Source organism: Cynocephalus volans, chromosome 17, assembly GCF_027409185.1.
Source record: "Cynocephalus volans isolate mCynVol1 chromosome 17, mCynVol1.pri, whole genome shotgun sequence".
Taxonomy (NCBI): domain Eukaryota; kingdom Metazoa; phylum Chordata; class Mammalia; order Dermoptera; family Cynocephalidae; genus Cynocephalus; species Cynocephalus volans.
Genome location: NC_084476.1, coordinates 9,314,548 through 9,337,164, shown reverse-complemented (window position 1 = coordinate 9,337,164; position 22,617 = coordinate 9,314,548). Strand labels below are relative to the sequence as shown.

The 22,617-nt window shown below is 55.9% G+C and overlaps 1 protein-coding gene across 7 annotated transcripts in view; it reads left to right on the top strand.

The window, feature by feature from the left end:
• Positions 1–1,248: 1,248 nt before the first annotated feature.
• DNM1 (dynamin 1) overlaps positions 1,249–22,617 on the top strand; it is a 43,024-nt gene continuing 21,655 nt past the window's right edge. For 6 of the 7 annotated variants that reach the window (XM_063082072.1, XM_063082069.1, XM_063082070.1 and 3 more), the window contains exons 1-10: positions 1,249–1,409; positions 14,682–14,755; positions 15,041–15,190; positions 15,528–15,731; positions 16,007–16,105; positions 16,201–16,361; positions 17,454–17,596; positions 17,740–17,875; positions 18,066–18,133; positions 19,266–19,404. In XM_063082072.1, coding sequence (XP_062938142.1) covers positions 1,249–1,409; positions 14,682–14,755; positions 15,041–15,190; positions 15,528–15,731; positions 16,007–16,105; positions 16,201–16,361; positions 17,454–17,596; positions 17,740–17,875; positions 18,066–18,133; positions 19,266–19,404 — 1,335 coding nt within the window. Of the gene's footprint in view, positions 1,410–14,681; positions 14,756–15,040; positions 15,191–15,527; positions 15,732–16,006; positions 16,106–16,200; positions 16,362–17,453; positions 17,597–17,739; positions 17,876–18,065; positions 18,134–19,265; positions 19,405–21,046; positions 21,186–22,617 lie in introns of all 7 variants that reach the window. The other variant, XM_063082075.1, reaches the window with a different exon arrangement.

The following is a 22,617-nucleotide window of genomic DNA, read 5'->3' as shown; positions in this document are numbered from 1 at the left end:
GGCCATTGCTTTGCCAGCAGTGCCCCCACCCTGTTCACGGCACAGGGAAATGATCTGCTGACCCCCCAACAGCACAGAGTAGACCGGCCTCCCCTTCCTAGCCTCCTCGTGGGGAGTCCTAATTAACATCCTTAAATGCAGAGGTAGATGGCTGGACCTGGAGCCCCATGGCCTCTCGGCGTGAAAGAGACAAGCAGGACAGGGTTGTAGGAGTCCTGGATTCAGATCCCACTGTTTTACCACCATCCTGATGGGTGAGGACAAAGACTGACCCCCTCTAGGGCAAGAACTGCCAACTCTCGATGAAGGGCCTTCCAAGCGTCAGGGCCTCTGCACTTGCTGTTCATTCTCCCTGGCATGCTCTTCACCCTGCTCTGCCTATGGCTGGCTCCTTCTCATCATTTAGGTCTCTTCCCAATTGTCACTTCCTCAGAGAACCCCCCTGATTCCTCTCAGGCTGAAGTGGACTTTTCACACTCACTCAGGTACCTCTCTCCACTCTCCCTGTTTATTTCTTCCATCGCTCATACTATAAACTATTCCTGCTTTTACAATTTCATTTCTCTGTTTATTCATTTACGGTCTGTCTCAGCCACCTTTATGTAAGATCTTGAGGGTACAGACCTTGTCTGTCTTGCTCACTGCTCTATCTCAGTGCCTAGGAGAGGGCCTGGCTTAGAGTAGATGCTCAGTAAATATTTGTTGAATTAATGTTCCATCTTTCTCCTTGTAGAAACAGGGAAACAGGTCCAAAGGCGGGGAGGGACATGCTGGAGAGTGTCAGACCTAGAGTTGAAGGCAGTGAGGTCAAGTGGAATTGCAGGTCAGGAGACCATGACCTTGGAGGAGGCCGATATTTTCTCCAGACCTCAGTCTCTCCATCTGTAAGGGGCAACCATAACCATTATCCAGGAGGCACAGTACTACGGAAGAGACCCCGCCCATTGCCAGAAATGACACCTTCGGCACAGCATCTGCGATCCCCCCCGACACAACTAAAGCACCCCGAAAGCCGCAGAAGGAGAAAACTACAACACCCATAGTGCCCCGGACGGCGCCTGCGCACGACTGCCGGCCCGCGGCTCTGCGGGCGCCCTCTAGCGGCGGCCGGGTGCAGCGCTCCGCTCTGATCCCCGAGGGGCGGGGGGCCCGCGGCGCAGGCAGTCGGGGCGCGCGGCTGCAGCGGCTGAGCCGGAGCCGGGAGCGGGAGCGGCCGCCGGATCACAGCCCGCGGGGCCCGCCGCAGCCATGGGCAACCGAGGCATGGAGGATCTCATCCCGCTGGTCAACCGGCTGCAGGACGCCTTCTCCGCTATCGGCCAGAACGCGGACCTCGACCTGCCGCAGATCGCCGTGGTGGGCGGCCAGAGCGCCGGCAAGAGCTCGGTGCTCGAGAATTTCGTAGGCAGGTAGGAGCGGCGCGCCCCCGAGCGCGGACCTCCCCCCCCCCCCGCAGGTCCCCTGAGCTCCCGCTCTGGGCCCCGACGGCTACGCGACCTCGCAGCCCCTGGCGCTGCACCCGCAGACGGCGCGCCCCCCACCCCCAGCCGGAGGGAGGCGGCCCTCCTTCACCACGAGAGCCCCTCGGAGGTGGCAGAGCCCCCGGCCAATCTGCAAACGTCGTCAAGCCGCGGGCCACGAAATCACGCCCCCTCCTCCGCCCCGTCCTTTAGGGAAGACAGAGCTCCTCCGGGAGACCGTAGCAAAGGGCTGCCCCCCACCCCCAATATGGGCACCGAGGGAGCCGCATTACTCAGCGCCTCCCTTCAGCTCCGGGAGTCCCTTGGAGCGGGCAGAACCCCGGGGGCAGTGCCCCCACCCCCATCCTAGGCTCTGTGGGGGCAGTCCCCTACCCCCGTGGGAATTTCTGGGCAGTGGCAGGGGACAACCTGCCCCCACCAGCCCCTGAAAGAGGACAGAGCCCCGTGGGCATCGCGGAGCGGGCACAGGCTCCCCCCTCACGCACACACCTCTGCGGCTCCCGCCGCCATCCGTGCGCAGCGCGGCGGAGGGGGAGGCGCGGGCGCAGGATGAGGACGGGCGCGGGGCGGGGGAACCACTTCTGATCCTTCTCTGAGCAGCCGACCCCTTGCTTCGCCGCTGCCCCTGGGCGGGGGGTGCCTGTCAATGTCGTCCTCCCCTTGGCCTGGCAGAGGGATTGTGATGGAGGGAGAAGGCGGCAGAAGGCAGAGATGACTAAGACAGGGAGGCAGGGTGGCAGGGAGGGGGGAGCCATTTGCAGAACCTAATCCCCCTCCCGCCTGTGATCCCACAAGGCGCTGGGAGGGCCAGGGGGCCGAGTGGGGAGCACGGCAAAGAAAAAGGGTCCTGGATTTAGAGGGGCAGGCAGGGTCATGACCCCTCCGCCTCACCCCCCCAAGAAATGGGAGGCGGAAATGGGTTTTCTGGTGCTGAGAAGGAGAGAGGGTAGCATGGGGGCTGGGCAGGCTGAGAAGAGGCAGGAGAGTTGACACCGACCTCCCCCCTCCCTCACCTTCTTCAGAAACCCTCTCCTTTTTCCTATGACCTTCATGGCTAAGGAAGTGACTGGCATGGGGGCGGGGGTGCAGGCAGAGGGAAGCTGGGTTCTGCTGTGAAACCTTGGGCAAGTCTTCTGCCCTCTCTGAGCCTCGGTTTCCCCATCTCTAATATGGACAGTTGGACCGGATGGTCGTTCCTGCCCCTCACCTGTCCTGGGAGCCAGTGCCAACCCTAGGGGTAAGAGGGAAGAGACATGACAGGAGTGATGTATGTGTGGGATGCTGGGAAGTCACCGTGGAGGCGGCCTTGCCCATCTGGTCAGCAGAGGGGGAGGCCGTCTGTCTCTCCAAGATGCTCCTGCAGAACCCCCCTCCTGATCACATGATCCCCAGAGCTGCCGAGACCTGGGCAAGAGACTCACACACAGATGGGCCCCTTCCCCATGGCCCAGTAGTCAGAGCTAGGCGGTGGAGGGGACCCTGGAGACAGTACAGCCCTGAGGCCTTAGTGCTTTTATTGTGGGCTGGCCGGTACAGGGATCAAACCCTGGACCTTGATGTTATCAGCATCACACTCCAACCAACTGAGCAACTGGCCAGCCCTTCCTTAGTGCTTTTCATGGCACTCACACGTATCCAGCACTTTACAGAGTACATGTCCCATTCCTGCCTCTTGTCCGTCACACATTTGCAGAACTCCAGCTCTGTGGCAGGCCGTGTGCTCTGGGCGGGGATTTCGGAGAACAACTAGGTTCCCCTCAGGAGACAGTAGCTCCTGTCTACTGAGGCCCTGCCTTGTGTCCCACACCATGTTGAGGACTTCCCTACCCTACAGATGAGGAAACTGAGACCCAGGAGACTCAATGCCTTGCTCAAGGTCACACATTCAGGAAGCACAGCATCGGTTAGACTCCAGAGCCTGGGCTCCTAATCTTGAGAGCCAGGCCCTGCACCCATGCAGGTGTGTGGGCCCCCATCTCCCCCATCTGTGGGCTGGGGACACTGACAGCTGCTGCCCTGCCTCCCAGAGAGGGTGGCTGTGGGGCTCCAGTGAGTTCATGGGTGTAAAAGCCCTTTCGTGAACACGTGGCAGGGAGGTGCTGACAGTCAGTTCGGCTACGGGGCCTGTGTGTGCCTGCCCCTGACCCCTCGGAGGTGTGACCTCTACCCAGGAGGCCTGGGCCCTCTTGCTGCCCTCTGCATCCCGGTGCCCTTGGCTGTGTTCCCTGCAGGAGGATGTGCAGGGAGTCCAGATGCAGGCCCAGGACAGAGGAGGAGGGCTTGGCCCGATGTGGAGGAGCGGGCAGGAAAGCATCATTGATCCACTGGAAGCTAGTGAGGAGGCCAGGGCTGAATATGGGCAGGGAAGCCCAGGCTCAGTGGGGTCCCCAGCCAGCCCTGCTTCATCGGCTCCTGACCTTTCCACCTCGGGCTGGGTCCCCAGACCCGTGAGCATGGTAACAACCACTCTGTCTCCAGGGGCTTCCCGGGAGCCAACCCCCCACGGAGAGGAAGTGGAAAATGCCTCAGAGGACGCAGAGGCTGCTCCAGGCCAGCCTGGGCTCCCAGGCACTCAGAAAGATCCTGCTGTCAGCTCTGCCTCAGAGGTGGCCCAGCAGCTGCCCACGACCCTGCTAGCACTTGTCTGGGTCTGTGCTATTTCTTCACCACCTTTTAAAGAAGGGTAAACTGAGGCTGGTTCATTCAGTCATTTAGCATACAGGCATGGAGGATCCACAGTGTCTGAGCACTGGGGATTCAGTGGTGGAAAAGACAAAGGCTCTACGTTTCAGAGGGAGAAACTCAGAGAAACAACTGGAGAATGTGGTTAATGTCAGGGAGGGGAGCAAGGCTGCTTTCCACAAGGAGGTCAGAGGCCTCTAGGAAGAGGTGGCATCTGAAATGGGAACCGAAGGATGAGATGCCCTGTGACTAGCTAGGGAAGGAGAATTCCAGGCCAAAGAAACGGCAGATGCAAAGGCCCTGGGGCAGGAAAGAATTTGGTGCACCTGAAGAACAGAAAGGAGCCACCATGGCTGGTGTTTGGCCAGCAAGGGGGAGAGGGGATCAGAGGCAGGCAGGGGCTAGATCTATAAGGCCCTTAGACCATGGGGAGGAGTTTGGGTTTATTTTCATTATTGTTGGAAGCTTCTAAGGAGTGCAGTGACTTGAGCTGATTCCGACAAGTGCATGACTTGGGGAGGGGGCAAGAGAGAAGGCAGGAGACTGTGAGGAGCCTGCTGCAGTGGGCCAAGGTGGGGGAGCTGGACCAGGGCCTTAGCTGTGGCGAGGAGGGGAATGGTGGGGCTCAGGACATGTCCTGGAGGAGGTCACACTGGTGGATGGATGTGGAGGGTTAGGAAAAGAAGTCAAGGATGACTTCAGGGCTTTTGATGCGAGCTCCTAGGTGCATGTTGGTGCCATCAACAGGGTTGGGAAGAGTACAGGAGGAGCAGATTTGGGGCACTCAGGGGAAGATCAGGATTTGGTTTTGAACACATTGAGCCCGAGGAGCCCATTAGACTTCTAAGTGGGATGTCAGGCGGCAATTTGGTGATGCAAGTTGGGAGCTCAGGGGGAAGGCGGGCTGGAAATATGCATTCCGAAGTGGTCAGTGTAGAGATGAGATTTCAATCCATGAGAGTAGACAAGATCACATTGCAGTAAGTGTAGATGGACCCAGGACACTCCAGCATTTCATGAACACACGCCTGGCACCCTAGACCAAGGAGCCCTCCCCAATGTCCCTCTGGCTCCCCTTTGTCTGTCCTCCTTCCCAAAAACCCATTCCAGGGCCAGGAGTGGGGGCCAGGCTTCCAGACTGCGGCTGCCCTGGCCTCACTCACTCTGGTGTCCAGGCAGGCTGACAAATGGGCAGTGCCCATCCTTTCCACCCTCTGGCCCCTGGGGAGGCCAAGGTCGGTGGGAATGTGGCAGAGCAGCTGAGAGCTCGGCCTCCGGGGAGTCAGACCTGCTGGGTTTGAGCCAGAGGGGCTGGGTTCGAAGCTCGGCTTACAAGCTGAGCACCCTTGAGCATGTTTCTTCAACCCTGACCAGCTGCTATTTCCTTGTCTGTAAAATGGGGATAATAAGAGCACCTGCCTCATGAGATTGTGGCGAAGACGATGCCCGTGAAGCATTCAGGGTAGGGCCTGGCACAGAGGACATGCCAGCTCTATTCCTGCTGGGGCATAGGGAGGCAAGCCCTTTGGGATGGTGCAGGTGGGGTTTGGGCCAGAATGGGGGGGGTCTTCTCCATCCAGGATGGGGTAGGAGGTCTGGGGAGTGAGCCTCAGCCCAGAGTCCAAAGGGTAGCCTGGGAGGCAGGGTTTTGGGTTTTCTCGGTGACTCTGCCTACCCCCCCACAGGCTCCCTGCCTCCCACCAGCCCCCTTGCCCTTCCTCACATTCTCATCTCAGCTGGGGCTTCCTACAGGTCTCTGGCCCTCTGCTAGGCCCAGCTCCTCCACGGAAGACAGCTCACTCCCCACTATTAAGCTCTGCCTCGTCCTCTGAATGCTTTGGGATACATCATAGTGGTCCCATTTTTCAGATTTGGAGACTGAGGTCAAGAGGGAGGTAACAGAGACATCCTAGGCAGAGGGTCACTGACCTGGAGGGGGCAGAGGGAACTGGCATTTCCTTGGCACTTGCAGTGTGCCACGCTTTGGGGGTACAGCTGTTGAACAAGTCAGACCATTCCTGCTTCGAGAGGCTCACAGCTGACTGAGGCACACAGACATTAAATACACAAAGAGCTCATTTGTTGTGTGTTTTGAAGAAGAATATGAGGAGCCTGATATCGAGGGGAAAGGAATTGTCTGGGGTCTCAGAGAAGGCCTCCTGAGGAGGTGGCCTTTAAGGCAGGACTGAGCAAGATCAGGACTTGGTCAGGCAAAGAGGGACCCACTCCAGGTGCAAGGCTCGGCCTGAGCAAAGGCCTAGGTGGGAAAGAACCCAGTGGGCTTGAGAACCCAGACGAAGGATGAAGTGAGGCTGGGTGAGGAGCAGAGGATGGAGGTGAGACTGGGAAGGTCGGGAGGTTGGGCTTGATGGCTCATCAGGGATCTGTCAACAGTACCACCCCCCACCCCCAGCAGCTGGCAGCCACTCTCTGCCCCTGCCTCTCTGTGCTCCACACCTGCCACATGCTAAGCACAGGCTGCCTGTGGACACACGTGGAGCACACACCTGGGGGCTGGACTTACCAAAATGTGCCGATCCCCACCACATCTTCCCCAAACCCCCACCCCTCCTGGTGGCCCAGAGGAGCTGGGAATGAAAGGTGACCCTGGCAGACGGCATCTGATCCTGGCGCCAGGAGAATCAAGTTTCCCAGGCCTTGGACAGGGTCAGGGGGTCGGAACCCTGGGGGGAGGGGACACAGGCGAGTGGGCAGGGAGGGCCAGGCAGGGTGAGAGTGGAGGAAGCCAGTCATGGGCACAGCATTGGCAGGCATGGGGCAAGAGCAGAAGTGAGGCCCACGTGCCGTATGTCTAAGCCTTCCCGTTATCCATCAAGCTGAGGACTCACTCAATGCAGTGTGTCTGTCCTCCCACCTGACAAACACACTTTCACGATGACCTGGTAGGCTGGGTTTGAATTAGAATTTCAGACTCCTCGAAGTTCTGTGATGGGATGTGGAGGCATGGGGACAAGTGGCCCCTCTCCCCAGGCTGCCCCATCTCTTCCCACACCATCTCTCCTGGGCTCACATGTGGACACCCCAGCCCTCATATCCCAGTGCCATCCACGGCCCCCAAAATGACCCCCTTGGGCCTGGGGCTTCCCACGGTGGTAAAGTCAGCCCTCAGGAGGGCAGATCCTGGAGGTGGGCTTGGGACTGCTTGAGAGAAAATTCCGGGGCACCCGAGTGTAGACTAAGAGGGGTGCACACTCCAGATGGGCACCTTCCCTTGGCCGCTGGGGACTCCTGGCCCCATAGGAGGGTGATGCCAGAGGAGGTCCAGAGAGGGACCCCTAAAATGTGGGGCCCAGGGTCAGCGCCCCAATTCCCCAGGTCTAAGGGCAGCACTGATTCTTGCCTTCTTGAAACCAACAACCGGTTAGTAGGAGCAGCAGAGACTACCATCCCGGGTTTCCAGATGGTGAAATGACACAGAGAGGGTGAGAGATCTGCCTGAAGTCACACAGCAATCGAATCAGAAGCAGAACAAGACTCGGCACAGATCCCCTGCCTCCAGGCCAGACCTTTCCATGTGTCTGTCCCCCTTGTCACCCCCCACCCATGTGCATGCACACCACACACCTCAGTTTCTCCTCCTTCCTCCCCGGGTGTCTCTCTGTCACCACTCTTACCCCCTCCCTGGACTGAAATCTGGCTAAGAAACAAGAATCGTTTGGAGAAGTCAGCTCTAGCAACTTGGAATTACTATAGACAACAAGAAAAAAAGGAATATTGGGCTTGGAAGGTGTTCAAGACAGTCTCATTAATGGCATCTCACCACTGCTCTGGCCAGATGCCCCGGGATCCACCTCCACCTCATCCGACTCAGTCCCCAAGCCCTGGGTTCTGCCCCCAGTCCGCCCACCTCTCTCCACCTCGGCCACCATCACCTGTGCCTGGGCGGCTGGGGCAGCCTCCTCTCTTGGCTCCCTAATGTGTGCTCCAGCCAACAGCATGGGACTCTCTATAGCCTCCCAATCTAACCTCCTCTGCGTGAAGCCCTCCTTGGCGCCCCCATCCCCCAAACTGAACCCCAGCTCCTGAGTTGGGCCCCTGAGGCCTGCTTCCCCTTCAGCCACTTCCTCTTGGTCCACCTGAATATCTTGTGGATCATGGCAAAAGGGCTGTGGCCTCTGTCGCTCTCCCAGGGTGCTGCTGCATATGCCGTTCTCTCTGCCTGGAAGGCTCTTCACCCCGCCCTTGTCTGCCTCCTTCCCTGGCTCATTCCCCCAAGTCACACACCAGCCAACACCTCCTCCAGGAGGCCTTCCCTGACCACCCTCTCCCCCCGTGACCTGACCCTTTGTGTGTGGGTTAGGGCTCTGTTTTCTCCCAGGATGAGGAACTGTAGAGGAAGAAAAAGGCCTGTTACATTGGGCTGAGAGCTCCTGGCAGACAGCTGCTCTGACCATGGTTACCATTAACCTCTCTCTGTTTATTTCCACGTTATTCTTTTATCACCCTGACTCAGATGCATCTGGTCACAGAACAGGGAAAGGAGGACACCAGCCAGGATGGGGAGAAAACTCTCAGATGGTGAATGCACGCTCACCTCAGACCTGAGTCCCCAATTCGAGGGAACACATTGCTCTGGCACACACAGCACCCAGCACGTGGCGAGTGCTCAGGGATGGAGTGCCACCCATGGGCACCCTCTGTTAGATCTTTCCACAGCCAGGATCTCAGGGTATCCCTTCAACAATCCTAGGAGGGAGCTACTGGATTATGTCCCATTTCATTAATGGGGAAACTGAGGCTCGGAGCAGGCAAATCATTTCATGGTGGAGCAGGGGTTCCTTCTCATCAAGCTGCCGGTGATAAGAAGTACGGATCCAGATGTAGCTCCCTATTGAATGACTTGGGAAATGTCTGTGATGTGCTGTTAGGCGAGTAGAGAAGCTACCAGAGTGTGGACAGGAGCCCAGTGCCTGTGTGGGCACCTGAGAGTCAGGCAACCTCATCTCTCTGAGCCTTAGTTTCTTCCCTTGTAAGGTGGGGAAACTGATCACACTGACCTCATGCAGCCATACAAGGATCAATCCAGAGGATGTGTATTTCTTAAACGGCTTTATTGAAGTGTAATTTATGTGCCATAAAATTCACCCACTTTAAGTGTACAATGCAATGATTTTTAGTATATTTACAGAGTTGTGCAACTATCATCACAATCTAATTTTTGAACATTTCCATCACCCCAAAAAGAAATCTCATGATGATGCAGAATCCCTGGCCCGTAGTCAGCAATTCATCAGTGTTGGCCATGATTAGTATTATTAATAGAACGTTTACAATGGTTATCCTCAAGTGTTGGGATGATGGTCGGTTTTTATTTTTTAAATATTTTATGTATTTTCTGCACTTTTTTCAAGTGGAGAACATGAACATACGATTTTTAAAATTAGAGCCAAAAGAGAAATTTATTTACATTTTGAAAATACAAAGTCATCAACACTAGAAAGGAAGGATGGAAGGAAGGAAGGAGGGAAGAAAGTAGGTTCTCTCTTTTTTTTTTCATAAGATGACCGGTAAGGGGATCTTAACCCTTGACTTGGTGTTGTCAGCACCACGCTCTCCCAAGTGAGCTAACCGGCCATCCCTATATGGGATCTGAACCCATGGCCTTGGCGTTATCAGCACCACACTCTACTGAGCGAGCCACTGGCTGGCCTGAAAGTAGCTTCTCTTTAATAGGGAAAATGGTTGTTGTGGAGAGAGCACCGGGCTGGGAGTCCAGAGACCTGGGTACCAGTGCTACTCTGTCACCAACTTGGACCACGACCTTGGGCAAGACTCTTTCTCTTTTTGTGCCTCAGTTTCCACACCCGTACAGTGAGGCTGGTGGTGGGAAGACTGGAAGAGTTCATCTTCCAATCATTCTTTCAGTCCACAGGAGTGTCCTGACTGCCTGTGACATGCCAGGCTCCATGTTGGGTGCTGGGATAAGGTGGTAAACAGGTCTGGCCCAGTCCCTACTCTTAGGACCATCAGAACATCAAGGACAGCCAAGGCCAGAACTGACCTGAAATGTTCAAACCTCAGCTTGAAATTCATGAGCTGTGATGTGGACCTGCCTAGGGCCTCCTGAGGCGGTGGAAACAGAGAGGGACTTGTTTCCTGGGCAGCCTCACCTCCTCCCAACTGTATTTCTTGGCCCCACCACTCCCTTGCCCCCGCCCCAGCTCCCTGCTTCAGAGGGCACCTCAGAGCCTGCCCCGCCCCCTTGCCTTCCACTTCCAGGGGCAAGATTTGGCTGGAAATATTCTGGCCCACCCCTCACTCTTCCAGCCAGCTCCTACCTTCCAATTCCCTGCTGCATTGTCCAGTGACATGGTTGTTGGAGTCCAACCTGTGTTCTTAGCATGTTCAATAAGTTATCATTATTTATAATCATAATAGCTACCATTTGTTCAGGCTTTAACTCAGATAAGCCTCCCAGCAACCCATTTTTCTGATATGGAAACCAAGGCTCAGAGAGGTATGGTCATTTGTCTGCAGCCACACAGCTCCTAAGTGGCAGCTCTGACATTCAACACTGGGCCTGTCTGACATCAGAGCCCAAGAAACAGGAGACCACCACTGAGTACACACCAAATCCTACTTCCTGGTTTCATTTGCATTCAGCAGGGCTTGGGAACCAGGTCTCTGAGCTCTGGCCCCAAATCTCAGGTCCTAGATAGAGTAGGGGTGAGGGTCACTTCAGCCCTTTGACACAGTTTCTCCAGAGCACTCTGGGGGTGTCATTGCCAATTCAGACAGGAAGCATGTGGCGTTTGGAGGTCCCAAGAGGTGTTTATTTTGTCTTCCCCGTGCTTCAGGTTTGAAGGTGCCTCTGCAGATGGCCAGCCAAGGCCTCCCTGGGAAACCACCATCTGCTCAAAACGAGTGGGACAACTGGCATGCCACCATCCGCCCCCAACAAGGGCGCATGCATGGCCACTGAAGTGGGTGGGCCCGGCACACTTTCCTCTGGGCACCTGTTCTGTCCTCCCTCGGCCTAACTGGGAGCTGGGTGGGAGATGCAGGGGTGGCACTGGGTGGAGGCTGGATTCAGCCCAAATCTTCAGTGGGGAGGGCACCCAGGGGCCCTTTAACAGAGCGCTAAGGTGGGATGGCGTGTCCAAGTGAGAGGAAAGGACTGTGGAGCTGCTGAGCTGTGCTCTTTCCCTCGAGCATTGTCTGAGCACCTACTATGTGCCAGGCCATGCTGGGTGTGGGAACCCAGCAGTGAGCAAGGAGCTAAGCGTCTGGACATGGGGACCTGCTAATCCAGGTCTAGTCTCCACTGTCTGTCCAGGTTTGGGGCTGGGAAGCAGGTCGTTTGGGTCCTGGTCCCATCTCGGCCACCTCTCCTACTGCTGTGTGGCCTCACAGCTCCCTGACTTCTTTGGGCCTTTGTCCCATCCTCTAGACCATGACAGGGAATGAGATGGTTGCTGAAAGCTTCTCCTCCTTGATTTCCATAGTTTCCATCTAACATTTCATGGGCCAGAGAGTGAAGCAACTTGTCTAAGGGCACCAGGTTGGGAAGGGCTGATGCAGGATTCAAACCCAGGGCCTCCGTTGGCACTGGTTCCAAACTTCTAAGCCAGTGATCCTTTTTTGTTAGTTAGTTAGTTAGTTAGTTAGTCAGTCAGTCAGTCAGTTAGTTAGTTAGTTAGTTAGTTTGTTTAAAAGATGACCGGTAAGGGGATCTTAACCCTTGACTTGGTGTTGTCAGCACCACACTCACCCAGTGAGCTAACCGGCCATCCCTATATAGGGATCTGAACCCGTGGCCCTGGTGTTATCAGCACCACACTCTCTCAAGTGAGCCATGGGCCGGCCCCTAAGCCAGTGATCCTTAAACTTGAAAGGGAACATGAAAATTACATGGAGATTAAGTAGGAAATCCAGATTCTGCCTTTTTCCTCCCTTGAGATTCTAACCCAGTATGTCTGAGGAATGTGCATTTTAACAAGCTGCCCAGAATTCTGATGCAGGCTGTGCAAGGACCTCACTTTGAGAGCTGGGCCAAGGCACAGATGGGGCACCTCCCCACCTGGGCACCCCAGGCAGGAGATCTTGGTCTGAGGAGGGGATCTACCCCCAGACATGGCCCTACCCTCTAAGCTCTAGTCCTTTAAGCAGTCCTGGGGAGGCAGTGACTTGGAGCAGGCTGACCCAGGCCCCTGACCACCCACCCTTCATAGCTGCACTCTGGGCTTCCTGCATCCTCAATGTGGAGCCTTACAGGCCTCACCCGTCAGGCCCACCAGAGCTGGGTGGGCCCATCTGCTCAGGAGGAGACCTCTCAGGGAAAAACTCCAGGGAAAGTCCAGGTCTCTGCCTGAGGGGCTCTCTGTAGAGAGTCTCATCCTTCCCAGCCCCTCCTGCAGTTTCCAAGGCAACTGTTGCCATGGTATTGCTGGGTGAGGAGTTGATGGGAAAGAGGGTGGACCTCAGGCCCACATCCACCCCAGCCTCTGTGAGAACAGATGTTCTATCTCCACAGCCCTGGGAGACCTCCAAAACTGGGGGATCACCCCCAAAGGAATCATTGAGTAAAGGATGGGAGAGAGAGAGAGGCAGCAAGCCCCCCACCCCCAGTGAACCCCGCCCCCTGCTGCCTGGCACGCCTCTGTCCTAGCACACGCCACGCCGCATTGCATTATCTGTTTACTTGTCTGTCTCTCCCACCACAGCGTGAGCTCCTCGGGGTGGGAACTGTCTGACTCATTATCGTTCGTCCCCAGGGCCCAGCACAGGGCCTGGCACAGGCAGAACTGAATTGCATTACATAAAAAGCCAAGTCTGGCTCTGGGGGTTTAGTGGCAGCACCGTTGGATGGGGAAGTTCCCAAGCTGGGGGTCTAACAGACACTGAGGTTTGAATCCCAGCTCTGCTGTGTGACCTTGGGTGAGATAATTCACCTCTCTGAACCTCAGTTGCTTCATCTGTACAATGATAGTTTCCATATTAGATCATTGTTTGGAGGACTTGGGGATTCAATCAGAATTTACTGGGCACCTCTTGTGTGCCAAACCCTGTGCTAGGTGCTGGGATACAGTGGTGGACAGAAAGATGCTGGCCCTGACCTCCTGAAGTTCATGGTCTGGCAAGAATGAAAAGCACTTGCCTGGCACCTGGAAATGGTTAATAAATGCAGGATTTACCATCCTTCTCCTTCCCCATTACAGTGGCTGACTCCTCCCCAGCAGCCTCTGCTCTCCGCAGAGGTGGGGCAGGGTGAGGGCCCCAAGAGAAGACCTTGAACCTGAGAGCCCTGGGACTAGTCTGTTGTCCCCAGGACCTGGGGTGCAGGAAGCCTTTTGAGTGCGACTCAGGCTCTGGGCTGGGGGCAGGAGACTTGGGTTTTGCCTCTGGCTCTGAACCCCATACGAGCCTGAGTGTGTCTTTTCCCCTCCCTGGGCCTCCATGTGCCTCTCCATGAATGAGGCGGCTGGCCAGATCTCTATGGTCTCTTGGGCTCTGGCCTACTCCACCCTTTCCTGGGTCCTAGGTCCTGGGGATCCCATGACTGCCAAGTCTGGCAGCCTGATCCCTGGAGAGGCCCCCACCCTCATGCTTGTGCCAGCCTGGGGGTGGGACCAGGGACGGGTGGGGAGATGAGAAGAGCTGACAGGACAGAGAGAACTGGCACCCTCGAGTCAGCCAAAAGGACAGCTGAGGTTGACATCAGCACAAGCAGATGTCTGAGGTATCGACTGTTAGGTCTAGGGACAGGAGATGACTTTGTAACCCCTCTGACTAGTCCTTCAAAGGGAGCTGGGTTCACACGGGTCTGAAGGGCAGGGAGTTTTCACTGCAGAGAAACTCAGAACAGATCTGAATCCATGGTCTGCTCTGCTAGATACTGGCTGTGCAACCTGAACATCTCCAAGCCTCGGTTTCCTCATCTGTAAAATGGGGATAATAATAGCACCTACTTTATGGGGCTACTCTATGGAGTCCATGAGACTCCCGCAAAGCACCTGGCATATGGTAGGCACTTAAGAAACATGAATTCTTTTCCTTGCCTCCGCCCCTCCACCCCCCTGCCTTGTCCTCGCCCCAGCCAGATGGGGCCGCAGGAAGGGGAAATGAGATGCTGCCCTTCCCCACAGCGGAAAGGAGGGGAGGAGGTACAGCTCCGTTTCCTGGGATCCACTCTGTGGCTACTGGACACAGGCATGTGGGGCATGCCTCAGTTTCTCTTGGGCTGAACAGCAGTGGCTGGGTTGGGGCAGGGACTTCCTGTTGGCTCAAAACCAACACAAGACATATAAGAGAGATCTGGGGTGTCGTTGGTCTAGTTTCTTGGCAGCTCAGATGCATGAATTCTGTGACCCAGGGGATTTGGGAGAGGGCCTTTTCCACCTTTCTGAGCTGCCATCTCCCCCTATTCAACTGAAGCCTTTGGACTAAGGTGCAGTGAGGCCAGCACTTTGGGGGGAAATCTGGATCTCCCAGTGATAGGACAGGTACTCCTGGGAGCCCCTCAGATCTTGAGCCTTCTCGGACCCCTACTCATTGCAGGGACTTCCTGCCACGAGGATCTGGCATTGTCACCCGGCGTCCCCTGGTTCTGCAGCTAGTCAATGCCACCACAGGTATGTGTCCTCCTCCACCAGCAGCAAGGCCTGGTCTCTCCAGCCCCTCACCCCAACCCCAAGGAGAGGTCCAGCCTAGTCGCTGACCTGGCTCACTGTGTGACTTTGGGCAGGGCTTCCCCTCTTTGGGCCTCGATTCCCCATATGCACAGTGGGGATAAAAATGCATAACGGAGACGTGAGTTGTTCTGTTTGGTGTGTGTGTGGCGGGGGGGAAGCCTATTACCTGTGGAAGCTGGGACCCAGGTGCGGTTCCCGACGGTGACGCCTACGCTTCTGGGGCAGAATATGCTGAGTTCCTGCACTGCAAGGGGAAGAAATTCACCGACTTCGAGGAGGTGCGCCTGGAGATCGAGGCCGAGACCGACCGGGTCACCGGCACCAACAAGGGCATCTCGCCGGTGCCCATCAACCTCCGGGTCTACTCCCCGCACGGTGAGGAGACCCGGCCCCGCCCCGCCCCGCCCTCTTGGCTCCCTCGCGTAGCCACGCCCCCTGGGATTACCTCTCTGGGCCCCGCCCCTTTGGTGGAGCCTCCTTGCACAGGCCGCTCCTCCTGCAGACTCCGCCCCCACAGCGCCATCCTGCCAGGACTCCGCCCACCTCTGACCACGCCTCCAGTGGGCGGGAGCTTTAGCGCTGCTGTCCCCAGCCCCGCCCGCCACGACCGCTCTCCGAGCTCATCCTCTCTAAGCCCGGCCCCGTTCCTTACCTCCGCCCGCCCGCGGCCACGCCCCCCGCCTTGAGCCCGCCCTCTCGCCGCCCTGTCCAGTGCTGAACCTGACCCTGGTGGACTTGCCCGGAATGACCAAGGTTCCCGTGGGGGACCAACCTCCCGACATCGAGTTCCAGATCCGGGACATGCTCATGCAGTTCGTCACCAAGGAGAACTGCCTCATTCTGGCCGTGTCACCTGCCAACTCCGACCTGGCCAACTCCGATGCCCTCAAGGTCGCCAAGGAGGTGGACCCCCAGGGTAAGTTCCTACCCAGCAGCTGATGCGCAGGGCCCCAGGTTCTTAGTGTGAAGGGTGCCCCTTGAGGGTCTAAGCAGAATAGAGGCGGGATCAGATTTATTCCTTTAATAATTATTTTGGACACTCGGTGCAGGATGGAAGAGGGGGGAAGAGGGCATGCAGGGAGTGATTGAGGCAGGGAGCGGGCAGGAGGCTGAGGGGAGCAAGGGGACGTGAGAGTGCATGTGTGTGTAACGGCGGATGCAGATGTATACAGCCCTCCTGCTGCCCCCCAGGTCAGCGCACCATCGGGGTCATCACCAAGCTGGACCTGATGGACGAGGGCACAGATGCCCGAGATGTGCTGGAAAACAAGCTGCTCCCCCTGCGCAGAGGTAAGCAGGCCACTCTCCTGACCTACTCCCCTGCCCTTCCCCTCACTTCCCATTCCTGCAAGGCTGATTGCCCCTGACCTTGACCCCACCCACAGGCTACATTGGGGTGGTGAACCGGAGCCAGAAGGACATTGATGGCAAGAAGGACATCACGGCTGCTCTGGCCGCTGAACGAAAGTTCTTTCTCTCCCATCCATCCTACCGCCACTTGGCTGACCGCATGGGCACACCCTACCTGCAGAAGGTCCTCAACCAGGTGGGGACCAGGCCAGGATGGGGCCTGGGGAAACCAGCATTAGAACAGAATAATTTAAGTGTGTTTTGAGGAGACCAGCAGAGGTTAGCATCCCCATCATGCAGATGAACAAACTGAGACCCAGAAAAGAAAAGCAACTTGCCCACAGTCCCAGAGCCATTTAGCAGCTGAGCTTTCCTGACCTTTCCCTGTCTGGATCTGCAAGGGAGCCCTGGAACTCCCCAAGACATAGAGAAGACCCAGACCTTGTGTGGAGGGTGGCACTGACAAGAGCCTGGGTTTGGGGGCCAGGACTGGAGTGTACTTGGCTGAAGACCTTAGTTCCCTCTGAAATGGGGAAAGGCTGATCTGGAGACGGTGATGGGTGATCCCAGGGGCTTCCCTGCAATGTTTTTCCATCTGCAATGGGGCTTCCAGAACTGAGGCGTGCTTACGCGCGTGCGCGTGTGTGTGGGTGTGTGGATGTTGATGAGAAAGGGGCAGAGGGGAGTGCCACAGACCTGGCTGGGTTCCAGTGCCAGCTTTGTCACTCCCCCACTAAGACATTCTCTCCAGCTCTCTGAGTCTCTATTTCTGTATCTGTAAAATGGGGCAATGGTTATCAGATCCTGTTTAATAGGGTCGTTGTGAAAGTTCAGAGAGATACTGTGTGTGTTTGTGGGGTGGGGGGAATCTACCGAGAGTGAGTGCCAGAAGTTGGGAATTACTTTAAGATAGGCCTTAAATCCAGGAGGTGCAGGGGGGCAGCCCTCCTGCCACTCCTGCCCCAGACACATTTGGGTTGGCCATGGTGTCTAAAAATATTAAATTAGTCCAAAATCAGGTAATTGCAAATTCAAATCCAGATTTCTGGCTTATATTGAAAATTGAATTATGCACTTGTTCATTCAATTAATACACACCTCTGTGAGCACCTACTAAGTGCCAGACCCTTCCCTCCGGCAGCTTTCATTCTGGTGACCAGGGCAGCAGTGGGCAGGGCCGAGGCTGCCCGCTATAGCTCTGCCTCCACCTCACCACGTCCACACAGCCCCCTGGCATCCTGGGCCCTGTGAGCACTAACGTTTTCCTTGCCCCCACCCCCACCCCCAGCAACTGACCAACCACATCCGGGACACGCTGCCGGGGCTGCGGAACAAGCTGCAGAGCCAGCTGCTGTCCATTGAGAAGGAGGTGGAGGAGTACAAGAACTTCCGTCCTGATGACCCAGCACGCAAGACCAAGGCCCTGCTGCAGTGAGGCCCCCCCACTCCTGACCCCCCATCACTGAGCTGTCCCACCCCTCCCCCGCCTCAGCACCATCCTCAGCACGGACTCTCCCAGGGCTCACTTCACTGGGCTGCGCCTGCCCCCTCAAGCCGCTCCACTGTCCCCCCAGGATGGTCCAGCAGTTTGCCGTGGACTTTGAGAAGCGCATTGAGGGCTCAGGAGACCAGATCGACACCTATGAACTGTCAGGGGGTGCCCGCATTAACCGCATCTTCCATGAACGCTTCCCCTTTGAGCTGGTCAAGGTATGACAGGCAGCGCAGGGGCAGGAGGGCTCAGGACTTCCCCACCCCCACCCAGGACTCTCTCTGACGTGTACCTTTGCTGAGTCCATCAGAGGCCTGGTGCCCAGCCCTGGGTGGGGGGTGGGCTCTGTCTTGACCTCCCACCTGATGGGGACAGGCGCTGATAACCCTTCTCTGCTCTCCTACACAGATGGAGTTTGATGAGAAGGAACTCCGAAGGGAGATCAGCTATGCCATCAAGAATATCCATGGCATCAGGCATGTATTGGGACTGGGAAGGGGGGCTGAACCCCAGAAAGCAGGAGGGTCTAGCACAGAGGCACAGAGAGTGATGAAGTGGGCCTCCCTCAGGAAGTTTCTGAGAGCCTGGTCCCCACTCCCCTCAACCCCAACTCTAGCTACATCTGGGGGAGGTGGATGGGAGGCCTGGGTCACCCCCTTCCCTGCAGCCTGCTGGCCTCCTTTGCTGTCCCCCGAAGCAGGGCTTGGAGGTTGGGCCAGCAGGGCAGAGCCCAGAGTACAGGTGGCTGGGGAAGCACTCTCTAGGGCTGGGTTCCCTGCTCATCCCCAGGGTGAGACAGCTCCCCCCCAAGTCCCATCCAGGTGGCTGAGCATAGGTGTCCAAACCACTGGGTAGGGCCCGGGGTGGAGCAGCTAGGTATGGGTCTGTGTTCCTTTATGATGGGCTGGGGCTTCTCAACCCTCCAGACCCTCCCATATTCCCATTAGCCCAAAGTCAGTCCCACTCCACCCCACCTGCCTTCTTCTAGGCAACCCCAAGGACCAAGGAGCAGGAAGGAGGATTGGGAAGTAGTCTCTGTTCCCTAAAAGCTTAGACCCCCTTCCGGGATCCAGATCTACACTGTGTTGATTCATCAAATCCATCCAACAGAACATTTTAAAGCACCTACCATGTGCTGGGCAGTGAACAAGACTGAAATGTCCCTGCTTTCATGCAGGTTCAATTCCAAGGTTTGGCGGTGAATTTATATACTGATAACTATATTGGCAGAGACACAGAAAAAAATCCCTTCCCTGGTTTTAAAATAAAATGCTTTATTCCTGGAAAGGCTCTTGAGGAGAACCCAGTTTGGCACACTTTAAAGAATTTGTGGCCATAGAACCTTCTGTACGAACAGACTCTTAAGGGAAAGGAGGACATTTACAACAGATATAAGCAGACTTTATTTTGCTCCAAAAAGCATCAATTGAAAGCCCCTCATTAGAATCCCTCCTGCCCATTTTATAGATGAGGACACTGAGGCCCAGAGAGAGGTAGTGGAAGGACCCCATGGACAGAGCTCAGGGGTTCAGGGAGGGGCCCTGGCCTGACACTCCTGGCAGGCACTGGCCTGTGACACTGTGCCCTTTTCCCGCTCTGGGCATTCAGAACAGGGCTGTTTACCCCAGACATGGCCTTTGAGACCATTGTGAAAAAGCAGGTGAAGAAGATCCGAGAACCGTGTCTCAAGTGTGTGGACATGGTTATCTCGGAGCTAATCAGCACCGTTAGACAGTGCACCAAGAAGGTAACCTGGCAGCCCGGGCCAGCCCCCCGCCTCTGCCCCGCCCTGCACTGCTCCCAGGCGCTCCTGCCCCACGTCCCCCACTGCCTCCTCGGTAGCATGTACAGACCTCAGCGGGGTGGGGGAGGCAGGCCACTACAGACCACGAGAGGGGGACCTTCTGAGGGGGCCTCACCCACCCCCTGGCCTCCAGGCCCTAGACTAAGCAATTGGATGGACATTGGCGAGGCAGGTATGATGGCTGGCTGTTTACTCAGAGAGCCTACCAGGAGCTCTTCCAGCTCAGAGAGAATAAGTCTTGGGGGTACCGTGAGCCCTATCCCTGCCCTCAGAGGTGGGTCATCTTTGGGGGCTCCAGGGAGGGGTCTTGGGGAAACCTTAGCCCTGGAGATAGGTGAGGTATGGGGCTTTCTTGGGTGCTGCTCTCTGCCAGAGGGGTGCAGAGAACCCAGGACTAGCAGGTACCCTGACTCCCACTATCCTTCATCCTCCCCTTTCTCACCCCACCCTCACCCAGTAGCCTCGCTCAGGGCCTTCCGCTTCCCTTCCATCCACATCTGGCCTTCCAGGGACAGAGCCCTCCCCCATGTGCTCCATCACCTGAGCCTCACAGAACCATACAAGGAGAGCAGGGCAGGAAAGATGGTGCACATTTCACAGCAGGAAAACTAAGGCTCAGGCGATCAAGTGACTTGCCCAAGGTCCTATTAGCCAGGCGGTGACAGAGCTGTTACTCAAAGCTGGGGCTTTGGACTCCAAGTCCAGTGCTCCTTGATTCTACCCGCCCCCGCAGCATTCCTTCCTTTCCTCTCCCACTACTGCCCTGGCCCCTCTAACACCACCTCCATTCTCTCTGTCTTTCCTCTTCTCTCTCTTTCTGTCTTTTCGAGCAAGTTTCCCTAGACCCCTAGACCCCTTTGGAGGAAAGGCAAGGGATGCCCCTTGAGGAGAAAGGGGGGCAGGAGTAGAACGTGGATCTGGAGAGTGGGAGTCAGGCTGCTATGCTGCAATGCCAGGAGGCATTATCTGCACCATGGTGTATGAGAATGGAGCCCCCTGGATTTGTGCAGTGCACAGCCTGAGCAACTGTATGCAGCAACCCAAGTGGAGGTAGGGAATGGTGCTGGGCTTTAGAGTCAGGATGAAGCAAAAACAGGGGGCATTGGGAAACCTAGAATTGAGCAGGATGGGTAGGTGAGGTCCCAGTCTTGTCCTGGCCTGGGTCAGCTCCTTAGGAGGGTCCAAGGTGTGGACAAAGATGGCAAAGGGAAAGAGAGAAATGGCAGGCTTAGTGTTGCTGAGGAATGAAGGAGGGAGAGCAGCCCTGGGGAGAGGACCTGAGTTCAGTAGGGGTCTGTTCAGAGCGGGGCCTTGGTCCCTCAGACTGCCAGCCATACCCACAGAGCTCTGGGGAATGCTTGGCAGCAGCTGGGAGGTGCTGACCCTGGGGGGAGGTAGGGAGGGCCCGGTCCGCGCTCACATTGTCTTCTGTTCTCTCTCTCTCTTTCTCTGTGTCGGTGTCTCTCTCTTCCCCCATGCCTGTGCCATCCTCCGCCACCCTTGGCCCCTGGCCCTGCTTGGCTGTCACTCTCCTCCCTGCCCGCGGCTGCTCTTCCTCCTGTCCCCTCCTCTTCCCCGGGTGCAGGACAGGCCTCTTCACACCTGACCTCGCTTTTGAAGCCACAGTGAAAAAGCAGGTGCAGAAGCTCAAAGAGCCCAGTATCAAATGTGTGGATATGGTAGTCAGTGAGCTCACGGCCACCATCAGAAAGTGTAGCGAAAAGGTATGATGGCTGCCTGGGTGGGGCTGAGCCTGGCCATCCCTTCCTGGTGGCCGTGGCCTCCTGTGGGCAGAACCATCTCCTGAGAAGGCCTAGTAGCCTCTCAGCTACCCACATGAACCCAGACACACAGGCTGGCCTGATGATTCCTGGCTTTAGTATTTCCTGCCAGCTTCTAACCCTTGTACTCACGATCCTTCCAGGTCCCCATCTCTCCCAGAGGACTTTGCTCCAACCCAAGGATTCTCAGTAGCCCCTTTCCATCAGTAATAATGTCTATGATGAGGAGATGGCAGCTGGTTCTTGAGCACCTACTGTTAAGCACTGGTCTTACTGTCTGATGTAATCCTCTCAACAACCCTGAGAAGTGGGTAGCATTATTATCCCCATTTTACAGATGACAAAACAGAGTCTCAGAAAGGAAAAGCAGAGTGGGATTCAGATTTAGGAAGATCAAGGGAAGGGATCTGAGGTCAGGGTCTCTTGGGGTGGGAAATCTATCCTAACTTAAAACCAATTTCCCTAAAAGCATATTGGATTACTCACTTTACAGTAATCCATATGTATTTGACAGGGTCTGCCTCTTTTAAGCTGTCTGTAACCTTTTAGATGCCTTTTTCCTATTTGTCTACTTTGGGGCATTTTGAGGATTTTTAGTCAGGTCATCTAAAGCAGTTCTTCCCAAGGGAGTGCAAGAGAGTTGAATGCCTGCAGGAGCTTTTCCAAAATTCACATGCCACCCATCTATCCCAAGCAGCCTGAATCAGAGTCTCTGAGGGTGAGCCCAGTCTCATCTGTGTCTGAAAAAGTTCCATATGCCAGGGGGTGGGGAGCATACCTGCCTTATCTTCAACTTTCACATAAGTATGGTCTCCATTCTTTTCTACTGAACAGTGTGTTGTGGAATCTTTGCATGTTGCAAGAGAAAGATTGGTCCCACGCCTTTTAATTGCTTCCTTGTATTCCACTGTTAGCAGTGTGGCATGATTTATATATTCAATATCCCAATATCCTATTGATGAACATTTAGGTTGTTTCAACTTTTTCCTTTTTTTTTTTTTTCCTTTTGCTTGCACTTCAGCGAAAACCCTTATAGATGTATTTGTAGTACTTATCCTCTTGTTTCTTTTTCTTTTTTTTTTTTTTTAAAGATGATTGGTAAGGGCCGGCCCGTGGCTCACTCGGGAGAGTGCGGTGCTGATAACACCAAGGCCCCGGGTTCGGATCCCATATACGGATGGCCGGTTCGCTCACTGGCTGAGCGTGGTGCTGACAACACCAAGTCAAGGGTTAAGATCCCCTTACCGGTCATCTTTAAAAGAAAAAAAAAAAAAAAAGATGATTGGTAAGGGGATCTTAACCCTTGGCACGATGTGGTCAGCACCACACTCTCCCAAGTGAGCCAACCGGCCATCCCTATATGGGATCCGAACCC